General features: G+C 44.2%; 1 protein-coding gene across 1 annotated transcript; it reads right to left on the bottom strand.

Moving 5' to 3' along the window:
- Nucleotides 1-4,236: 4,236 nt before the first annotated feature.
- On the bottom strand, nucleotides 4,237-5,592 carry GPR6 (G protein-coupled receptor 6). Its single transcript, XM_066314323.1, has one exon. The coding sequence runs from the start codon at nucleotides 5,584-5,586 to the stop codon at nucleotides 4,600-4,602; it is 987 nt and encodes a 328-aa protein (XP_066170420.1). The 5' UTR covers nucleotides 5,587-5,592; the 3' UTR covers nucleotides 4,237-4,599.
- Between the last annotated feature and the right edge of the window lie 17,363 nt (nucleotides 5,593-22,955).

The following is a 22,955-nucleotide window of genomic DNA, read 5'->3' as shown; positions in this document are numbered from 1 at the left end:
GAGCTGCTTTCTGTGAGCTTTCAAGGGAGGAGCTCGCTGGAGGAGGATCAGGTGATGGGGAGACACCTCACAACACAGACTGTCCCCCAAACAAGCCAACCCAGCAAGTGTTAAGGTGAGACCCAGATGTGCTTATCCTCCATGCAGAGCTGAATCTCACCTGCTTGGTCACTCCTTCCAAGTCACACATCTCATCATAAAGCAGTAAGAAAGAGAAAATATTTTTTTAATTTCTCTTTGTATTTTTTTTTCTTTTTAATAATGACTACAGCATTAGTAATACAACAGCTAGCTGAAATGCTGAGGAGCAGCTGCAATATCAGAAATTATTCTTACCTCATTATAAAAAATTATCCTTTTTAAAGGGAGAGAGGCAGAATGGAGATTAGAGGTTCCAGTGCTTCGTTTGGTGTTACTTAGTAGCTGTGGACCATTACATTGATAAAAATATGTACAGACTCACTTTTCAGGTTTAAAAGTGTTTTGTCGTTATGTTTGCTTAGCTAAATAAAGAGGTTTTGTTTGACCTGTGATTTTGAATCCAGCTGGCTTTTTAATATACAGTGACTCATACAAAGCAGCCTGCAGAGCCCATCTCTTCTCTACTGCTTAACTGCTGATTTAGGCAGAAAATCAAGCAGTGTGTGGGGCTTTCAGCCCCAACTGGCCCCCAACCAGATATTCCTTCACCAGAGCTGTGTTCTTCATTCTGTAATTGCTCCTGCTGAAACAAGGGAGCTCATCCCAGTGAGAGGTACTTCAAGCTACCCAAATAACTGGGATTTGGTCTTGCAAGGCATTGCAAGTCCTGTAAGATTTTCAGTGCTAGTGAGTCATTAGTTTCTAATGAAGATTGGAGCTGAGGCCTGTCTCAAAAGGGTAACGTTTTTGTAATGAGATACTGCCATCAACTTGGCTGAAGTGCAATAGAGCATCACTGGTTTCAGTGGGATTAGGCTGGCAGCTCTTTAGACCATGTGTGTCAGTATTTTACCTAGATCAGAAGGCGACAAAGATTTTTTAAGAGTGATAAAGCAGGAAATCTTATTTCCATTTCCAGAAAAGACTACAAAGAATACACCACAACCAAACACTGGGCCTAATCCTTGCACCTCACTCAGTGTGTGGTTTCTCTCCTCATAGACTGCAACACTGACATGAGAACATAAAAACCATTGAGCCCATGGGCCTGCAGGGAAAAGGAAATAGTAATGGCAATTGCCATAGCAATTATGGTCTCTATGCAGGCAAAGTTGCCCACAGACTTTTGGAAATAGAAGGTCAGACATGGTCCCCCTTGAGGAGATGTGTGGTTGTCCCCTGGGCTGGCTTCCCATTTGGGCTATGGGGGAGTCACAGCCCTGCCCTGCCCAGTGACTGGAAATGAGGCTCCAGGAATTTTTGTCTCCCCAAATAATTTCATGATTAAGGTCAAAGTGCCATCATCTGATAACAGGAGGGATTTGTGGGCCCAGACACTGCAAATGTAGCACCATTTTCTCAAAGAAATGTCTGCTGTTTCAAGAAAAAACTCAGAAAGGAAAATACAAGTGTCACGCTATACACAACTCCTGGACTTCCTCCATCATCTAAAATAAGATGTTGTTTGGGGAGAGAAGAGATTAGGTAGCCTCCTTTAAGTTATTCCACTCAGGTGTTCCTGCAGGTCTGGATTCACTTTGAACATCAAAGCTGTATTTTACTGCAAGGGGCTTGATGTCAACTCCACTGTCAGGGCTAACCAAAACCTATCAAAATGCTCTCTCCTCATTTACCTTAGTTTTTCCTAGAAATTATGAGTCAGCATCTCTTTCTGAATGTGGCATATAGAAAAAACTCTTGCATCTGTATTGCCTCAGGAGAATGAATGGCTAAGATCACTGTAACCAAATTTTCTTCCTGGAAGAGAAGAATGCTTGGGGAAATACTTTGAAAGTGCCACATATTTAACAGGAGGGATCCAGCTTTATTTTTTAGATAGAGTGAATCATTGGGGAAAGTGGTAACTGAAAATATGATCATTTAACAGAAAAAAAAAGGAACAAAGTCTCATTTAAAGCAACATGGACTAAAATTGGAAGAGTAACTCATCTAAATCCTTTACAATCCTTGATGAGGTGATTTATTATTGAAGTAGGATTCTATTAATTTAAGTTCTTTATCTAACTTTTATACAAAATGTCACTGTGCAATGAATCTGTGGCGAAAATCCTCCCATGCCATACAGGGTTAGAGGAGGGAGGTTGCATTAGAGGTGATCTGTGACAGATTCTGCCCCCCTAAGGACTAAAAGTAAGGATAAGAACTTTCTTGTAGTGGTTTTAGAGCTAATGCTGGTCTTCAGAGCCTGTACAGGGCTCCCAGAAGCCTGCTCAGGTCCTACACAACATCTCACACCTGGGTGCAGGGTCAGTGACAGGCTGTGAGGATCTGCACTCAGCAACCCCCTCCCGTGGTTTTGTTGCAGTCAACACAGGAATGACAAAGATTCACGAGGCTAAAGCCTAGCAGATGGCATGTGTTCTGGGTTTAACAGAAAGCTGTGCCACGTTTCACCTGTCTGAGGCAGTCACTGGTCTTTTCCCTCTGCAGTTACTGTTGTGGGTGTTGCAGCATCTTTGGCTGAATCTCTGCAGGGCGAGGTCAGAGCACGGTGAGGATGCTGCAGCAGCAGTTTGGTCCCTGGCTTTGCAAGGGGAAGGGATCTTGAGCACACCCAGCCACAGGACTAGAGAGAAGGCCCTCTTTTATTTGCCGGCTTAGACATAGCATATGAGATGTGGGCTTAAAAAGGGGGGTAAAAAAAAAATCTTTTTTACCATCAACTTGAGAGTTTTTAATTTGAACAGCATTTTGTCCAATAATAAAATCTAGTTTGGATTATATTTGTAACACCTCTGCAACAGTTCCCTGATGAACTGCATGCCTGAAGGTAGTGATCAATTACATTGTCAGATTTGTGATTATTAGAATTGATAAAAATAGTGGAACTAGCAGTCTGGAATATCAATTTTTCCTTTAAATGAAGTAACTTTGTATTATCAGTGAAATGATGCACGGTTTCATAATACTTGCACATAGTACAGCATTACTGATTCACAGCTTCTCTGAGGCTTGTTGGATCCTTGTGGACCCAACTGCTCCAGCAGGCAGAAGTTTGATCCATTGCCCAGCCGTAAACTGGAAAAAGCACTAGTCCAAACTTTTTAAATGGTACAATGCATATAAAAGCAATCTGTTTCAGTCCTTAAATGCAAACAGAAATGGTAGAGATAAACTATAACATAACCAAGAGGTAAGTGTATCATAACTATAAATAAATGAACAGCAACACTGCTTCTGAAATCTGCTGCACTTGCTATTGTTCTGAATAATCAGCTACTGGTGGATTTGAACCTGGGTGAAGGAGTATTCCAAACTCCAAACAGCATTGACCTCTGATGGACTCTTGGAAGCCAGTAAGCCACGGGATTGTCAGAAGACTGTATGCTGCTCTGAGACAGGCAGACAGCAAAGATACACTTTAATGATTTTTCTACAGCATGCAGTCCAAAAACAAGGAGGCAGAAAACCAATTCAGACTCCCCTCAGAACCGTGGATGACAAGGAAAGTCCACATATTGTGGCATTTTACAGGCTTTTAGGAAAGAATACTGTGCCTTTTTTTCCTTTTTCCTTTTTTCCCTTTTGGCATTAGACTAAAACAACCAAAAAGAGTCCAGCTGAGAGAATGCTTTTCCCCACAGTCTGATAATTTTTAGATGGGTCATTATTGTAAAGGGTAAATTTATAACTTGAAAATTAAAGAAATTAAAGCTACTGGAAACCTATTTGACCAACCTACCTGTTTGTTTGGTTGATGGGAGTAAAAAAAAAAAAAAAAAAAAAAAAAAAAGTTTGTGCTCTTTGTTACTCCTTACCAGACTAAAGAAGAGAAAAAACAAACAAGCAAGAAAGTGCCTTTCTTGGTCCAGTATTTCATCTCTATAGTGAATGATGATCTCTCTTTAGGCAGAATTACATGGGGAGCCTTGAAAAGTAAAAAAAGGGTCCTTCCTTAACTGGCAAATTTGCCAACTCTCTTCTTTCTAAATGCATCTAAACACACAGTATTATATTACATTTTATATATTTTTATTTGTATACAAAATGTCATAATTTATCAACGTTGTCCAGCAAAGTATAGATAGACACATACATCACATACATACATCCCCACCCCCTTCCCCACCCCGACACACACACTTAGAAATACGACACGAACACAACTTTCTTTCTCTCTGCCCTTCATAAAGGCAACACTGTTTTGGCAGGTCAGCAGCTAGAAATAAGGTGCTATAAGTCAGCGGTACCGGAATGTCTTCACTTTACAAATGTGATGTGCAAATTTATATACAACCACATTGTTATTTTTTTTTTTCCTCAGGGAACCCGAAACTCCATACCCCGAACCACTCTCCGAGATACAAATATGTATAAAGTGCTAATACTTAAGCATGTTTCCAATGACTTCACGACGTAGTTTGAAGTTTAGAACAGGCACTGTAATAGTTCACTGGGTAGATTGTCACTGGGCGCAGTCTGACAGAGAAAAGTCACTCAGACATCGCTGGGGGACCGGGAGCGAAAGGACACTTTTGCCTGAAAGCAGCCACAGAAGAGCACCCACATGGACCTCTGGATTTCCTGGTTCCTGTAGGCATAAATGATGGGGTTGATCATGGAGTTGTAGGTAGCGGGAAGGAGCGTGGCGTACGTGTACACAGAAGGGTAGTCAGGATCCCCCACCACACAGTAGATGGCAAAGGGCAGCCAGCTGGCTCCGAAAGTCCCCAGGATGATAGCCAGAGTAGAGACGCCTTTTTTGGTGGTGACATAGTGCGAAGCAGTCAGAAAGTGCTGCTGGAGAGCTATCTGGTGGGCATGCCTGCAGACGATCTTGCAGATCTCAATGTAGAGATGGAGCATGATGAGGAAAATGAGAAAGAAAGAGGCAGACAGCAGCGTCACGTTACTCTTGGTCAAGGGTCTGACGACGCTGCAGGAGGTGCGGTCGTGGAGGCAGTTCCAGCCCAGGACAGGCAGCAGCCCCAGGCAGAGGGAGACCCCCCAGGCACCCGCCAGCATGGTGTGAATGCAGAGCACCGTCCTCTCCGAGTAGTAAGTGAGGGCATTGTAGAGGGAGAGGTAGCGATCGACCGTGATGGCCAGCAAGCTACTCACGGAGGCGGCGAAGGAGGCGACGAGGAAGCCCACCGTCAGCAGGCTGACCGTCTCCGAGCGGATCACGTACTGGAAAACGAAGTTGAGGATGAGGCCGAGGCCGGCCAGGAGGTCAGCCGTGGCCAGGCTGCCCACCAGCACGAACATGGGGGTGCGCAGGGCGGGCGAGTAGCAGATGATGGCGACCACCAGGGCGTTCTCGCAGGCGATGGCGGTGCCGGACACGCAGAGCATCACATCCCAGGGGTTGAGGGCGGCGGGCGCGGGGGGCCGCGACGAGAGCTCCAGCGAGGAGTTGCCGCCGCCGGCCGGCAGCCGCGGGGCCGCCGCTCCGCTCTCGTTCAGCGCTGCCGCTGCCTCCATCGCCGCCCGGGCGGCCGGGGCTGTGGGGGACCGCGGCAGTGCGGCGATGGGGCGCGGGCTGGTGGGGCGGCGGAGGGGAGACGATGGGGCGGCGGAGGGGAGGCGATGGGGAGGCGATGGGGCGGCGGAGGGGAGGCGATGGGGCGGCAGGGCGCGCATGCCGGGCGGCGGCACGGCGGCCGCCCTGTCTGTGGTGCTGAAGCCGCAGAAGTTTCCCGCCGGCCCGGCCGCCCCCCGCCCCGCCCCGCGCACACGTCAGGGCAGGGCCGGGCCGGGCGGGGGCCGCGCCGTGCTGCCCGGGCGGCGGCGACAGCGGCGACAGCGGCGACAGCGCCGGGCCCCTCTGCCCGCCCCGCTCCGGGCCGCGGGGCGTCTGGTCGGGGCACCGGGGGGCGAAGTGGGTACACACACACGCGCACACACACACACACACACACACACACACGCACACACACACAAGGAGCCGCTTCTCCGCTGCTTCCCCCCGCTCCGCAGCCGGTTCCCCCGCGGTGGGTGCCGTCCGTGCAGCGCTTGCTGTAAGGGCTCTGAGCCCAGCGGGAGCTCCGTGCTCCGCCGGGTGGAAATGTGCCCGAATAGCGCCCGAAACAGGTGTGGAAAAGCCTGTTCCACAGTTACGCTCTTTGAAGAGTGTATACTCTGCGGCTAACAGTCTGGTCACCACCGAAGGCACCCACACTGTTTTCTGAGCTCCCCAAAATGATAAGGTCAAACCACAGAAGACTCAATCCCATGGGCATGATAGATATCAGCTGTCTCCTTGTCTCACCCTTTGTGGCTCACAACGAAGCAGCAGCCAGCAGGTTTCCTCTCTAAAGCACGACTAGGTGAAGCAGGATCAGAATCACGAAGGCTGGAGGGGATCTCTGGAGATCATGCAGCCTCATCCCTCTGCCAAGGCAGGGTCAATATAGAGCCCGTGACACAGAAACTTGTCCAGGTGGGTTTTGAATGTCTCCAGAGAGGGAGACTCCACAATCTCCTCAGTGGTCTGCCACCTCCATGTAAAGAAGTTCTTCCTCAGGTTGAGGTAGAATTTCTTGCATTTCAGTGTGCAGCCATTGCCCCTCATCTTGCCACTGGGCACCACTGAAAAGAGCCTGGCACCATCCTCACGACACCTGCCTTTGAGATATTTATACACATTGCTATGGGCAAAGGTTAACATTCTCGTGCCCTTTGCTGGCAAAACCAGTATCAAACAAATGTGGGCACTGGGTAGCTTCCCTCTGCAGCAGCACAGCTTTCCTAGGGGACAAGCCAAAAGATGTCCCCACCTCAGTCCGGGAGACTGTGTTCGTTCTGTTACTGACAATCAAAAGAATGTGGAAGTAAAACAACCCCTCAGTTATGGGAACAGCACGCACACCATCTAGACACAATTTTGAAAAATACATTAGAAGAAAATGTGTTTACTGCCTTGAACAGTCCAAACAAAGAAAGCATGCAGGCTGTGCCACAGTAAAAGGTGGGCACATTCAAAGAGAATTAGTGTCAGCACTCGTTACATCCACCCCCATCAATGTCCTCCTGCAGGCTAAACACTATCATCAAGACAAGCTGTGGACACTCTGTACCTCTGTAAACAACTGAAGGCATTGCTCCCCAGGAATTCTGAAACACACATCTCAGAAAAGCTTAATTTGGAAGGGACCAGTGAAGGTCAGGTCTGGGGCATCTCTCCTGTCCCATCACCTGCTCAGAGCAGGGACATCATCAACTGTGCAAAGATTTTCCTCAGGGTCTCACTCAGTCAGGTCTGAATATCCCCAAGGAAGAAGACTGCACAGCCTCTCTGGGCAACCTGTGACTCTGCTTCATCCTCAGCTGTAAAAGTTTTTCTTTTTTGTTTAGTAATTGGCTTCACTACAACTTGTGACCACAGTTCCTGTGGGGTGTCCTGCCGTCTGTATGTTTTCCCGTACCTATCCAGGCATTACAACAGTGTTAGTAACTGCGGCAAAACCAGTTTCAAGTGGAGTTAAGAAGGGTTTGCAAGTCTCCTCAACTCAAACACTTGGTCGAGTACCTCTACTATAGTTCAGAACAAAGCAGTTACCCTATACCCTCTGCCAGCTGCAGAACAGACATGGCCAGTGTAAACTTGGATTAAGATTAATAATGAAATCACAAGAATCCCAGTGCAAAAAGGGCTGCTACAGAGCAAGGCAACAGAAGGCAAGGTAAAATCTGAGGTAAAGTAAAATTCTGTATTTGCCCAGAGGAAATCCTCTGGTCTACCCCTCAAACAGAAGTGGTTAATTTCAACATTAATTAGAGTGACTGTGGCAGAATAAATTATTCCAAACATCTTTCAAAAGTGATTAAAAATGCTGCCATTCAAGCTTAGCAAGTCAGGTTTGCAAACATGAACCAGCTGGGGTCCACTATGCAGCTGTAAGATCTGCAGTATTTTTATGGCATCTATAAAGCAGAAAGAGAAATGTAATTTACCTGGTTTTCAGTAATGAGATGTGGTGTGGAAAGTCTTGGTTGTGGGCAATTTGTCACATCTTTGACCAACCTGTTACTACTGGGAAACAAGTATGTGGCAGGTCTTGGCTGTATAGATCATGTGTATCATAGGACAGTGTATTTTTTATATTATGGATTTTAAACAGTTTTTCTTAACTGAAAACATCAAGATCCCATGCTGCCAAGGCAGAAGTAATTTAATGTGTGGTAAAACCTTGTGAGACTGTCAGGGTCTCAGAGTGAGATGTAGGAGGAGTTTTTAGCCTGAGAGTGGGCTCCGTGCCTGTGGTCACATATTTCACTCTGAGAAAGAATTGCTCAGCGATCACAGTGTGTCTGAATGGGAGATGCACATGTCCAGCTCGTCTTTGCTCCTTGTGTCAGTTTTTTTTTTTTTTTTTCCCTGAGTTATTCCAGCTCTGTAGTTCCCTCACTTCCCTGGACTTTTACCCTTTCAAGAGGAGGATGCTCTGACAGTCCTCGTCAGGTTCTTACAGAGCCCAGGGAGCAGTGCTGTGCGTCTTCCTCATCTCCCTCACATTGCCAAGTGTCAATTGGCAGGGTTAGGGACCAACTCCACGCTTATAAAAATGGTTACACCTCCTTGGGAACTGTTTGTATTTCCAGAGCTGTCATTAATGGCCTTTTATCTTCTTAGTAGAGATTCTTGCATCAGTCATTCCAACAAAAGGTGAGCCATCTGGATTGCTCTTAATTTTAACTGATTGTGGGGGAAAAAGAGAATTCAAAGAGTAGGTACAAAGCTGGTGCCTAAGAGCCACCACGTTTCCCACAGCACCATAAGAAGCAGCAGAGAGAAAAGTCTGGTCAGACCTCTTGCATTGTCATCAAGATGTTTTCATCTTGCCCTCCGAGCTGAGGCTGGATCTGCAGGTCTCATAGGAGAATATAAATGTAAAAAGCTATGTTCCAGCAGTGCATACCTAAGCATCGTGCATGATATAACTAAGTAATTATCTTAGTGAGTTTCTGAAAATTAAGCAGCAACAAAATTAAAAAGTTGCTGAAACAAATTATTTAAAACCCCTCTCTGCTTGAATTCTCCATCTGTTCTGAGAGCCGAGCAGTATTGTTGTGTAGTTTTAATATGTGATTACTTAATTTCAGTTAACTACGGACTATTTTGCTAGCTGGTATTTTTAATGATTAATAAGTAGGCTGAGTAAATGTTAAGTATTATTAAATGTGCTTTACATAGCAAGAGTTGGAACAAACAAAAATTTCTCTTCAGAATTTATCTTTCCAATAACACACTGAAAATATTGAAGAGTAATTTTTCTTCTGGCAACATAGAGAAGCCTTAAAATAAAGGCAGGAGGAGGGGAAGAGAGGGGGGGATAACACAGATGGTGAGCTAACCAGAGCTGGCATTTCAGAGATGTCTATGCAGCTGGTGGGAAAAGATGTTTAAGCCCTTAGCAATCCATTTAGGCACTTCTTCAAGTTTATCATGTTCCTGACTTGGTGAACTCAGCTGAGTCACCTGGTGACACCAATTTCTAGGTATTTACTAATGATACTCTCTGCTTGATCCTTCACATTTGGACAGGTGTCCACCTGCAAACATGCCACATTGCAAAACCTACTGGTAACATAAAGGACTCAAGGAGGACTCCTCTGAAGGACTCAAACACCATTTAGAATTTCAATCTCATCCTCCACAGTCCTGTTTCTCCACCACACATTGTGTTTCCCACATGGATCTTGACTGTTCTTCTTGGCAGAGCACTCATGGTGCCACCACTCCTTTTTGATAACTTTGTTATCTAAAGCAGCTGTTTGGCTGCTGTGTCCCTCATAAAATACATTCCAGGAAACAGCCTGCATGCCTGTAAAATCTGTTGCATTTGCACAGTAAAGCTATGTGGGTCTGCATAAACACAAGAAAACAACAATCACACTTTTTCTAGCACATGCTTGGGCTGAAAATTTGGTTTACTGGTTTACTGTGTTGCATTCACAAGATTGCACTTCTCCAACAGAATTTATGGGTATTTTGGAAAACGATGCTGTGTCGTATGTGGTCTCTGAATCACTAGCAGAAATTACAGGGACAAACTTCACAAAAGCAGGTGAAAATCTGCTTTCAATAATGCAACAAATACCAGTCATCAGGAATGGATCCAGGCTGAACCTTAGGTTGAAATTTTGGTTTTGAGGTAGAATTCCCTACAACCTCCCCCGGCCCTGCCCCACTCACAGTTTCAGCAGCTCTGCCATTGGCTGACAGTGGCAAGGTTCCAGGCTTAGATTCCTCCTCCTCCTCCCACTCTCACTGCAGACAGGATGAGTTTTGGATGCAGTTTTGACCTCTTAAGCTTAGTCAGACAGAGATGATTTTTTTTTTTTTTGGTAGTGCTTCATATCATCGTTTAGAAAGGGCACAGATACTATGAGAACTATCCTCACATGTGCTTAGCAATCTCCACATCAATCAGCCCAGCAGCCAGCCAGGCTAAGGCAGAGGACCTGGCTTAGCTTCCCAAAGAGTAACTTAGGCCAACAACTTTGGATGTGGAAAGAGCTGCACATGGGTTTGTATGGTCATTGCTTACCCTTATTGGAAAAGTTACCCTCTGCTCCACTGTTTATTTCTAGAGATTAGTGATGAATCAACTGAAGCTAAATACACATATTTTGCAATCTTTCCTTCTTTGCCCTGCTTGTTCTATTGATGGAAAGAAAGCAGCAGCAACAAAGGTCATTCATCACTAGGTGTGTCATCAAGTGCAGTGGAACAAGGTCTTTTATTGTTCTTATTCTTTTTAAACTTTTTCAAAACCTTTTTGCTCAAGTTTTTTAAAGGCTTCAAACTGGCCTTTAAATTGCACATCTGAGAGAGAGAGTTCAGAGTTCACCTAACAAATGTTGTTTTGAAGCTTTATAAAAAGAAACTGCAAATTTATTTCGCTAAAATAACTAAAACCACTGGTTTCTGTTGTTTCATGTGATCCTATAAGTTGATGAACAGTGGCTACACAGGAGGGTGTAGATAGATTTTTTTCATTAAAGTTAATAGCAAATTTGAGAACAATTTTTCCAGATACTAGAATGCAAGCTAAAAATAAATTTCATTGTGGAAAAAGCACTGTGCCCATCTTCCTCTCTGAAACTGCTTTCTTAGAAATTGCAGAAGACAGCCATCATGACCCATGGGTAATTTCCCTGCCTGCAGCACAGAAGTGGCTCTGTGGGCCAGTCCCTATAAAGGGCTTGGGGGACAACAGTAAGGTACAAGCCTCCCCAAAATGGGAAAAAAAATCTATTTCTAAGTCAGGAATTCTGATGAGGATCCGTTGAGCAGGTAGAGCTCAGATTAGGATCCCACTGGAAAATGGAATAAGCTCAGCCGTGGGTACGGCCAGAAGGATGGGCTGAGGTGGCAGTTCTGCACTTCTGCCCAAGAAGGATCTGCCCTAAAACACTTTCCCAAAAATTTTTTGTAGAGACCAAAGAAGGGCTGATTCACCCCTTTTTATATAAAATCTAGAAGAGAACATTTGCCCAGACACAGCCCTTTAGATACTCATGTAATGGCTGAACCAGTCCCTATGGAAAAGGTAGGGGAGGTCTGGTTCTCTGCCCCACATCTCCCACAGGAACGAATTATCCCCCACCCAAAAATTTGGGCCAGCAGCCATATTAAGCAGGCTCTGCAGGTAATACAGAAACATTCAGTTTGAGACAGGACCACATCTCCAGCTTCACCCATCTTCTGAGGCTGTAGTCAGGCTTTCTTTCCTGTGCTTACTCTGGTACATCTCCTCAGTACAAAATGAACTGTACTCAAGCTATGGTCTGTAGCTGGTTTTCCAATTTGCCCTCAAAAAAAACCCTTTAAATTGTCCTTAAAATTTCAATGATGTAGTTGGTGTGATCTCCATAGGCAATTTCTTCTAGGGCTCAACTAATTTCCCTAATTACAGGGTGGAAGCCAAGAAACACTGGGTGGCCTTGAGTCACTAAACTGCAAGAAGTCCTAGGCATCTGAGAAGATTGCATGCTAAAAAGACATAGTAGAACAGGTGGGATCTTTTCTGGCAATTGCAGGAAAGGGGGCAAAGGGTTGCTGCTTTCTTCTCCAGAGAGCAGAGGGGCATGTTATAGGGAGAAAGTAAAGTTCCTGCCTGCCAGTGGGAATGTTGTCCTGGGATGCTTGGCCTGGGAATTTCACATCATAGGCACAAATCCATACATCCCAGCCAAACACATTACATATCAAATTAGATATTACCCAGAGACACTAATAACTCAGCTGTAAACCAATAGCATCTACATATATATATATATCCTTGTTATTATAAGTTTTGTTCTTTACATATTTTATATGAGTTTTCCAGATACAAATATGGTTCCAAATTTTTTGCTTGCCAACTTGGCAAACCTTAGAGAAGACATTTCCTCTAAGAGAACAAATTAAAGCAAGTCTAAAACAAGCCAGTTACTGCTCAAAAGCCTGGGTGCCTGCCAGCAAAAAACCAAATTGATGAATATTTAGCTGTGTCAGTAACAGAGAGTATTAAATTGTCAGAAAACTTTTTGGGTGGTTTTTTTTTGGGTTTTTTTTTTTTTTTTTTTTTCCCTCCCCTGGTAATGTCAGCTTTACAATAGTAAAACCAAAGGTAGAGCTGGCAAGGCTGAAGTTATCAGCATTGCAGAGTGCTTACAGAGCAGAGCATAGGGGCAGGGATGATCACATCTCCCAAGGCAGAGGAAAGACTGGGAAAAATCCACAGTCAAAAAAAGCAATACATCTAACTTGCTCTCCTCACCCCACAGGTGAACTCATGCTCAGCTTGGCAGCACCAAATGCAGGGACCCAGTGATGAAATATCCATAGCTCTGGAGCCTTCCATGCGAATGCTTTTGATGATGTAGACCACGAATGAGTAGTTTTCTAGACAGAAGGAGGATTGTTTCACCTCTGTAATCCCTGCAGAAGGGCCTGCTTCTTGACATGAGCACTAGAAGGACCTTCTAATATGTCGGGCTTTTCACTGTTATTTCCAAAAAGCCTTATGAGATAGAAATATGGGTTTGAAATACAGTGCTAGGATATAGAGAGCTCAAAATTATGGGTCAGGTCACTAGCTAGAAGTTAATGAAAAAATGAGGGATTTTGAAGAGCTGAAGGTAGCAGTGTGCTCAATGTAGGAAGGGAAAGAGAAAAGCCCAAGCTGAGCATCAATACTTCATTGTTGATTTTTGTGCTAATTGGTAGCATCCTCTTTTATCTAATCAAGGAAGTGTGTATATGTGCCATAGAAAAAAATAATTGATTGCTCCCTTCTATGGCCACAAACACTGTGGCATGGTAAGCAATGGCTGAGCTCAGCCTTCAGTTCTTCTTGGGAATATTGGAGTAGGGTGTCACTGTCACTAAGAGGCTGCTTCTCTCATGAACATCCGTATTTGGACAAGGAGAAAATGCAGCAAACATCACTTGCCACCATTAATAAAAGCTTTCAGTGTCTTAAAATAGCAAGAAGACCTTTTTTAATCCAGAAAGTGCTATATTCAGCTGGAGATAATTTGATGGTAAATTACACTCTGACAAAGAAGAGTTAATCACTGACCTCAAAATTAGCTGTTGCCTAGGTACCCCTGGTCAGGCTGTGTTGACATTTATGTTGTGCAAACAGAATGCAATACCAAGCACTCAGATGTATATTTAGGGCTTTAAAAGTGGCTAGTTTTCCAAAGTGTAACGTAGTACCTGGGACTGTGAGTTTAATGGATGCCAACTAGATGTCATTCAGATCATCCTATGGGAGCTCCTGCAGATGCAGTTACAGAAATGCTGTAAAAAACTCCAAAAAGACCCCCAACAAACAACTAAACCAAAAACCCGAAACAACAACAACAAACCCTCCACAGCATGTTTTGTTGAGGAGAAGCATCCTGGTTAAAAAAAAAAAGGGCAGACAGCTTTAGCAGCTAAGCATCATACACTGGAAACCTAGGTAATGTCATTAGCACGGCTTCTCAGATGACACACTGCTCTAGATAATTTTTCTTTCCCTCTGTTATGGGATCAGACACCTCTCTAGGATGGGACCAATACTTCTATGAAGAAAAATACACTTGGATTTCTCCAAAGTGCATGATTTGGTACTGCATGACACTAGGGATTTTTGTGACCTTAACAAGGTGTATGGGGTCCAAAACGGAGTGGCTGTCAGATTGCAGCAAATGTCTGTAGGGAGAAATCAAAGCTTGTGCCTTCACTGATGTCTCCTAACCATCATTACTGTTGTTGTTGCTGTTTACTAATAACCTGGCAGGCAGTGGTGGGGGTCAAAGCAGAGGGTTCCCCACCACCAGGCCTTTCCTACCATGACACCTTCAAAATTGTGCTTGTTGGTTTTGTGCCCCTTTGCCATCCAGTGAGGGGACTCTGATTTGAAAGCACAGACAGTTCAGGAGCAAGCCCTGCCTAGCACGGGGCAGTGTGATTTGGGGATCCTTAGCTGCCCTGCTAGCCTTTGCTCCTCGGGTGGGTCTGGGGGCCTGGGATTTTTCTCCCTCAGGCCAAGGGATCACTGGGAGGTGTTGAAGGCACTGATGCTCAGCGCTGCCTGCTCCTGCCACCCTGCCAGCCCAGTGCTCATCTCCTTGGGAACCAGCCCCAGGCACAGGCTGAGGTGCCAGGTGGGGCTTGCTAATATTAGGTGTGAAGATTGGTTCATTTGCAAGCTGGGAAAAGATTGACAATTCCTGATTTGTGCTTCCCAATCTCAGGAGTTTCGGCCGATTTTTTTTTTGGAGTCTGCTTTGTGAAAAACTGCAAAGTTTTAGAGGATAAATCCAGAGGTCTGCTCTAATATTTGCCATAGGACCTACTTCTGCTGCACACTCTTCAGTCGGTAGTGTGTGTTCCCATAGCAACAGAAGGAATTAATTTAAAGGCATTATTAGGCCTTATTTACATGCATGCACACACACACCTGCATGCCGTGCACACAGAGAGAAAGAGAATGAGAGTCCTACTCTTCAGGAAGATCCCCATGAGAAGTCAACCCAGTACGTGAGTAATCACTGCAAGATCCTGATTTTTCACTTTGCAGGCACAAACCCAAAAGCTGACTGACCAGCCAGAAAAAAATTCAGCAGCACAGCCCCACAACAGTGGGGTCCAACCTTATAGCAGTGATACAGCTGGGAGTAGGGATACCACCAGAGGAGGATGGAAGACCCCTACTCTCATTGTCCACAGCTCAGTGCCACTTCTCACCAAGCAGGTGGTGCCAGAAGGGAAGCAGAGCCCCTCTCCTGGTGTGCTGCCTGCAGAGGAGTGGATTAGTGGCAACATTTCTGTCCCATCCACGTTTCCTTTGTGCTGTGGGAGGATGCTTCACACTGAATTTCACTGTGTTTTGCCTGCTTCATCCCAGACCCGGGGGCTTTTGGACAACCTCTGTATCATCAAACATGAGTCAGTGATTTCCGTAAGCCCTGAAGCTCTTCTTGTTTATTGACCTTCTGCTATTTGCAGTTACACATTAGCCAAATAAACTTCAAGAGAGAGCTTCACTTCTCTTTGCATTTAAAACACTGGCACTTTACATTAAGGTATCTCACGAAAAATCTAGTAATTGAGGGAGAGGACGACACCATTTATGCTCAGATACCATTCTCAAATGTTTAGTAACTTTGGTATTTAAACTAAGTATTTCAGAAAACGTTGTTGTGAATTCCTTGTGGGAGTCAAAAGATGCAAACACCCAGTTACTTTGTAAGAGCTCTGCAAAAATCATGCTTGCTATCTTTTTGACATTTAAAATTGTAATATGGCTTTTGCTTGTGTTTATTATCCAAAGGGATAGAAATATTTATTTTTAAATGCCCAAATTGTTAAAGTTGATCCATAGTTAAAGATATTTTGTAAATCATCAAGATCAGACAACATTCAAAATTAATTTGGATTCTCAAGGTGAAAAAAATTGATCTATAATTTATCTGAAAGTGTCCAGTGCAATTTAGAGATGAGCCAGTCACATGTTCCTACACATCCTCACAGCAAGACCAGCTGCTGCCCTGCTCTGTGAGTGGGGGAAGGTTTCAGGTCTGGGTTGAACAAGACAGGAAGCTGATTTTTAGGGAAGCATCACTTAGTGCATTTGTAATGACGTCTTTTTTGCTGATTTTGAGTTCATGTGCAGTGTCAAAAGTAAGGACAAGCCTTTTTTTGTGCACTGATAGCCTGAAAACACCTCTAATGGTGTTTTCTTTGTTGGTTATATCTCACCTTCCTCTAACAGTACTCGCTGCCAAACCACAATTTTGTTACTCTAACCAGTAAGTGATCTAAGTGATCTAATCTGTAATAGTGAGGATACATGCCTCTAGTATGGACCTGAACATTATCAGAGTTTCCAGTCCAATGATGCTCTCCTAGATTGCATTAGATGCCTCCGTTTCTAACACACAACTTCATTTTTATTCCTTTCCTGGGCAGCACCGTGGACTTTTAAAGAGCCTGGAAGTGAACAGCTGACTGTAATGGATAGTTGATGAGCAAGGGGAGGAATGTGCTGCAAAGGTGATTGCCACAGAAAAACCTTCTGTTTGCTTGGGCACATGGCTTTTTAACCCATTGGACCTCTCTAAATGCAGGAGCTGCTTCTTGACAGCCTGTTGCAGATGGACAATCAGTGCACCCCTGTGCAAGGATTTAGTCCTTCCCTCATAACCCATTGCCTTTGTTCTTATCCGAGGAGAGAAAGTGTGACAGGAGCCACTGGCTTTGCCCCACAACTCTCACTGTGGTGGGAGGGGAACTTGTACTGAGCTGCCCCTGCCAATGCTTTCAAGGCATTGCCTGAAATTCTGGCATGGGGATAATTTTATTTGCATCTGGGCAGCAGATGTCAAGGTACAGCAAACCTCCATACATGTTCTCCCACTGCCCGCTCCCAGACCTGGCTCCTTTGAGCCACCAAGTTCCCACAGAACACACCTCAAACATTTGCAAAGCTCTGCAGAAAATCAAGAACTGAAAGTTTTAATAAATCAAAGTTATTTCAGATTATGGGGAAGGAAGCAGAGATGTGGAATTTGTTTGAACCCTGAAAGAACTTAATAAAATAACTCTTCTGTACCAGTAGGCCCCACTCGGGTACCCTAATCAGGCTGTGAAGGTGTGGACTCCAAACCTCTAAACCACATAGGGTTTTTACACTTTAAGCCCCAGACTGCAGACTCAAAAGTGTTAATAAACTATTAGCTTGTTCTGGTGAGTGGAAATAATGTCCTTATATATATATTTAAACACAGAAGCAGACACAGGCTCATCAGTTTTGCAGGTCAACACCATGGATGCCACCTATCCAAGCAGCTACACAGAGGTACCTGGAACAGAGATTTTGGGTCGTGGCTATGCCAGGGCAGGTTCTTCAGTGGGTTTTACTCTTGCAGTATGGCATGGTCACTGAGTAGCACAGTGCTGGCTGCACCAGGAGGGGAGCTGCAAACCCTCTCTTCAAGAGCACATGTGAAAAACCAGCCTGCCCCAGCTATGACTGCAACACCCTCATCTCCTGAGGACAGGGAGTCAAGATACTGTGGCAGAAAAGAAGGAACCCTCTTCATCAAAGCAGCAGATACAAATTTGCCTTTATTTTGGTCACTTCCCCAACCTGCTGTTATGCTTTTTTGTCCTGTCTAAATTGAGATTTCACACTTGGAATTCATCCATGCTCCAAAAATACCCAGGTACAGAGTGAAAGGCACTGGGTGAGTCACCAAAAATCCAAGCTAAAGAATTTAGGAATGCATTTTAATTACCAGTAGGATTAATTTAATGCTAACTACAATGTCTTTCATTATACATTTATTTTTAGCACCAAAATACATGAAATACTCTTTTGGAGTACTTGACTATTAGCATATGCAAAATTCAAAAGGAAGACGAAACTGTAACCAACATAATATAGTTTATGATATTGTCAATTCCTAAATATGTTTGAGTCTCACAAAGTTACAGGCAGGGCACCTGAAAAAACTCAGAAAATTAAATTGTTGGACATCAAGAACTGAGGACATCAGTGCTCAGAAATAAACTCAGTTCCTGGTGAATATCAGGCAGCGTACTGTGAAAAGGCAAAGCTGCTGAGTTTTAGAAAGCTGTTTGCAGGTCACTTTTAAAAAACAGCTCTGGTCATGCCTATTTCCAAAAATCTACTTTTGAACCTGATGGCTTAGCAAATAATTATCTCATATCCAATATCCCTTTCAAAGCCTTAGTGCTGGAACATGCAGTGCTGATATGGCTCAATATAAGCACTTAAATAAAGGTTATTATTTCCAAGTCTATGATATTAAAAAAAATGCATCAATAGGGAAGCTGAGTTCAAAACATGCTGAATAAACTTATTAAATGCTGATTCTGGTCATCTTTGCCCTTCTATTAGATAGCTGCAAACCTGTTAGTCTCTCCCTGCTGTAACAGTGCTGACAGCACCTTCCTCAACAGCCCTTTCAGGGGTAACCATGCCTCATTTCCAGGGATGCCAGTGCAACCCCTTCTCTTACAGAGCCAGGGCAGTGCTTTAAGACCCAGGCTTCAAAATTAATTCACATAGTCAGCTTGGAAAAATATCACTCTTTTGTGGTCCAGTCCATCACTTCAATGCAGGTGAAATTTTGAGCAGTTGCTTGATCCCCTGTTAAGAAATAAAAAATAAGAAGAATCCTCATAATACTGTTCTTTCATGTATTTGCTGCAGTCAGCAGCAGCTGCAGAGGTTTTCTTTGATGCTTCCATCCTTTGAAGCTCTCAATGTACACTGTGCATTGCATTAAGTGCCTTTGAGATCTGCACCTGGGAGTGCTCCTGCTTCTTTATGTGGAAAATCACCCCCAGAAATATATGGTTTAGGGAACCCAATCCATGCCAAATGCAGCTGTTGTGTGGCCTGGACATTTCTTCTAATGGTCAAAATAGTCAAACTCCCTTCTTCCATTTGAACAGGATTCGAAGCAGAGTATGAGGAAAAAGATACTCACTGGCCTGGCCATCAGGACCATGGCGTGGGTCTTTGGAGTTCAGATGGATTTTGGCCTTCTCTGTAATCATCTTCAAGTTCCTTTCAGTCAGTTTGTGAGTGTGTACACTGATTTCAGTCATGGCCCAGGTCTGCTGGATTTGGGTCAAAGAGCAGCCTCTGCCACTGAAATTGGTATAATTGCTAGGATGTCACGGTGGTCAGAGGAGGATAAATGAGATAAAAGTCCCCCTTTAAGGTGTTCCCATTGCTGGTTTGGTTTCATTCTCTTCCCTCACTCGAATTTTTTAAAATACTCGTGTCTGAAGGACACAGCTGAGTTCTTTCCCTCCCAGCACCATGCCTTGCAGAGAGGAGAGGGACAAGGTTCAGCCCAGGAGGCTGCCAAGTGCTCTGGCCCTCCATCAACAAAGCACTTAATGGTGTGCTTGTTTGTAGGTATTGAACCATTGACAGAAATACCCATAGTACAGAGCCCTCAGGATCCAAATCAAGGCTACATGACACATGGGAGATCTTAAAATGGCTTGTTTTTTCCCTTTCCAGCAATGATGCAGGACTCGCCCAAATGAACAAACAGAACTCTCCCATTGAAAGGGTGCCCATCTGGCTCCTCTCCTAAGACTGCTAGGACAAACAACACAGCTTATCTAGTTTGGATTATAATTATATAAACATATTAAAAATGGCATAGTGCAGGATAGTGTATTATAGTACAGCATAAATATAATATCTAATATGTATATGATATTATATATCTAATATATATATATATAAAGGGTGGACTCTGTCTTCCTCATGGAAGTAACATATGTTGAAGCAACAACACGAAAACAACAGCAATTCTTGAATATCTTGCTGTCCTGCCATAAAAAATTTCAGCCCAAAGAATGAAATTCAGCAAAGGCTGGATTCAACCAAAATCAGGATTCTGGAAATGGTCAGGGAAGCAAGATGGATGCCACTGCCACCTACGCTGCTGCTGAGAAGACAGCTGGGGAACACAACCACAGTCTGAGATGTATGTGCCTCTGGGTGTTTCATAAATCTGCACAATCCTGGGATACATTTCAGAGGAAGATGCACAGGGACTGTGACAGGTTGTATGCTCCAGTAATTAAAAGGCCTGTGTGCACAGTGTGCAATGGATGATGGATAAAGTGTCACAGATTCTGCAGGATAAACACTCTAAAATAAGCACATTTTCAGCTCAAAATAAGTGAAAGGTAAGCCAAACCACTTCAAATTCAAACCAAATGCAGGTCAGTATTTTCTTATTGTGTAATCTTAAAAATAGATGCAATTTCTGTCATTAACTGTTGATGATTCATCCTTAACCAGGACTATTTTCTCCTGGGTTCTACTGACATTTCCCACAGAAGAGGGTTGACTCTGCCTGGATACCAGTGGCCCACCAAAAGCCACTCTATCACCCCCTCCTCGAGTGGACCGGGGGAGAGAACACAGCAAAGAGCTCATGAGTTAACAACAGGGATACTTCAGAGCGTCCCAGAATTTGCCTTCCCCAGCAGCACATCCCAGGGACACATGAGGCCAGCACTGCTTGACATGGAGATAGAGAACAGCAGGGAGATGTTAGGACAAAAGAGTGTAAATATGTGAGTGAAAGTGAGTTGTTAACAGCAGGCAGATGAGAAGAAGCCATGGTGAAAAATGGAAGGAGAGAACAATTATACCACATTCCCGCTGGAATCTGAAAAACAAAAAAATCCCCAGAACTGAGGCCTCTGTGTCAGAGGATGTCAGGTAGACGTGTGTTTCACACTCTCCTTGTGTTTGGTGCAGAAGGTCACACCTTACAGCACTGTTGGCTGCTGTGTGGGCTGAAGCAATAAAGACCAGGGCCATGGACCCACTGACTTAGTGTGGCTGTGGACCACCTGAACAGACTTCCAAAATTACACTTTGCAAGTCAATGAAATTGTCAGTTGAGGGAGAACATGAGGCTTTCTTTCATCCTGCTATGAAAGGCAGTGCCCACAGACACAGCACCAGGACTCTGGGCAATTGCTCTTGCTTCCTTCTGGTTCCCACCTGGGCTTTCTTTCCTGCCTACATCTCCACATAGGAGTGGTTGCTTTAGTATCTAGCCACTGTGCTCTGCCCAGGTGAGCACAGAAAAGAAATCATTTTCAGATGGCAAGGTAGGAAGAGAAGAAGAACCAGGTGGGGATGCAAAGTGCACAAAAAACAATGACTGGAGAGCTGTGAGTCTGGCCAGGGAAGAGGCCACTTCTTCTAAAAATACCATTCTGATGGAAATTGATTTTATTGGTTGCATTTCCTAGGAAATGAGTAAATTAAAGATAGGCTTTGCAACGTATTATTTCAGTTATTCTTGCCTAGTATAGGTTGAAAACAATATTTTACTGTCAGCAAAAGACATCTACAGTCTGCAGAATCTTCAGGCTGTCACTGGAATGATGTCCCTGGTTAAACTGTAACCTCGCTGCTGTTAAACATGGTGCTGCTGTACAATGTGAGAAAAATACTGTCATATACAGTATGGTCTAATTCTACCCACATATCACAGGTTTAGAAAATTTTTATGCTCATATTTTAAGCCTGATGCTATTCCCACTGAACTCAAAGCAGTATTTCCAGAAAGCTCCATGTGAGAAAGACTTGGCTTATCAGTGTCCTTAAAAGTGAGTTGTTCTTGATGAGGCAGAGACCAAGCAATGTCTGCACTTTCCTTCTGCCATCGAGTTTCCACAGTGAAAACTCCATCATAGCCTTTGTAGCTGCAACCTCCCTTTGTCTTGGTGTCATTTGAAATGAAGAATGTTCTGCCCAGACTGAAGTTTTTAGGCACGTCAAAGCAAGTAACAAGTCTCCAACCCCTCACTGAGGTCACTGGAAGACCATCTGAAAGGGAGACCGTGGAGTGTAGCACGGCAGCATGAACGAACTACAAAGCAGAGGAGGGAAAAGGGAATGAGAGACTGAAGAAGGGAGTGTGAGTGTGAGGAAGCTTAACAACCATGTTGGCAAGAAGCAGACTGTCAGCAAAGAGGATATTTACAGTCTTGAAGCCAGGATTCAAAGAGCAAGTGGCCGGCATGAGTCTGCACTACAGCCCATTGAGGTAGGATAAGGCTGAGAGCACAGAACACCAGGAACACTTCTCAGCACAGATGGAAGCTTCCTGCTTGTGCTCCTGCTCATGCAGTTGTTGAGTTACAAACAGGTCAGTGTGCTAAATGATGCTAAGCTGAGTGCAAATGTATGTTCTAAAACCATAGCACTGAAAAACATTGGCAATTTTCTCTTTTTAATCAGTAACAAAAAAAGGAACTGAGAAATAGAAAAAAAAATTAATTTCATACAAATACCAAATCTCATTAATTTCATAATTAGAAGCTGAAAAACATCTTATGCTTATGAGGAATGCATGTGGATCCTTCCCAGAGTTACAGCACTTACACTGAGGATAAATATTTTTCAGGGGATTTACAGACTAAGCTAATAATCAGCTCAAGGTAAACAGTTCCTTTGAAAAAATTCATACTATACCAAACACTTCGTAATTCTGACAGTTCTTTAATGATATTTTTATTTTGCACTGGAAAACTTAGGCTCTAACAAAAAATAAAGCAGTTCAGCTTCAGGGAATTCTGTGGGGGAAATGATGCTCTTTCAAAAGGGCTCCCACTTCCTGCTGTGGCCAAACAGGAGCTGGCCCATCTCTGCTGCCTGTTGCTGTGTGCTGAGACACAGCTGTGCAGAGATGCTCAGCCTGGAACTCCTGTCACTGAGAATACCGGCGGGCTCTGGGAATGTTTTCCTGCCGTCTGCAGGAGAGGACAGGCAGCTGCCTGTGTGAGC

This window comes from Sylvia atricapilla, chromosome 3 (genome assembly GCF_009819655.1).
Source record: "Sylvia atricapilla isolate bSylAtr1 chromosome 3, bSylAtr1.pri, whole genome shotgun sequence".
Taxonomy (NCBI): Eukaryota; Metazoa; Chordata; class Aves; order Passeriformes; family Sylviidae; genus Sylvia; species Sylvia atricapilla.
The sequence above is the reverse complement of the archived record's forward strand: the minus strand, read 5'-3'. Positions and strand labels throughout refer to the sequence as shown.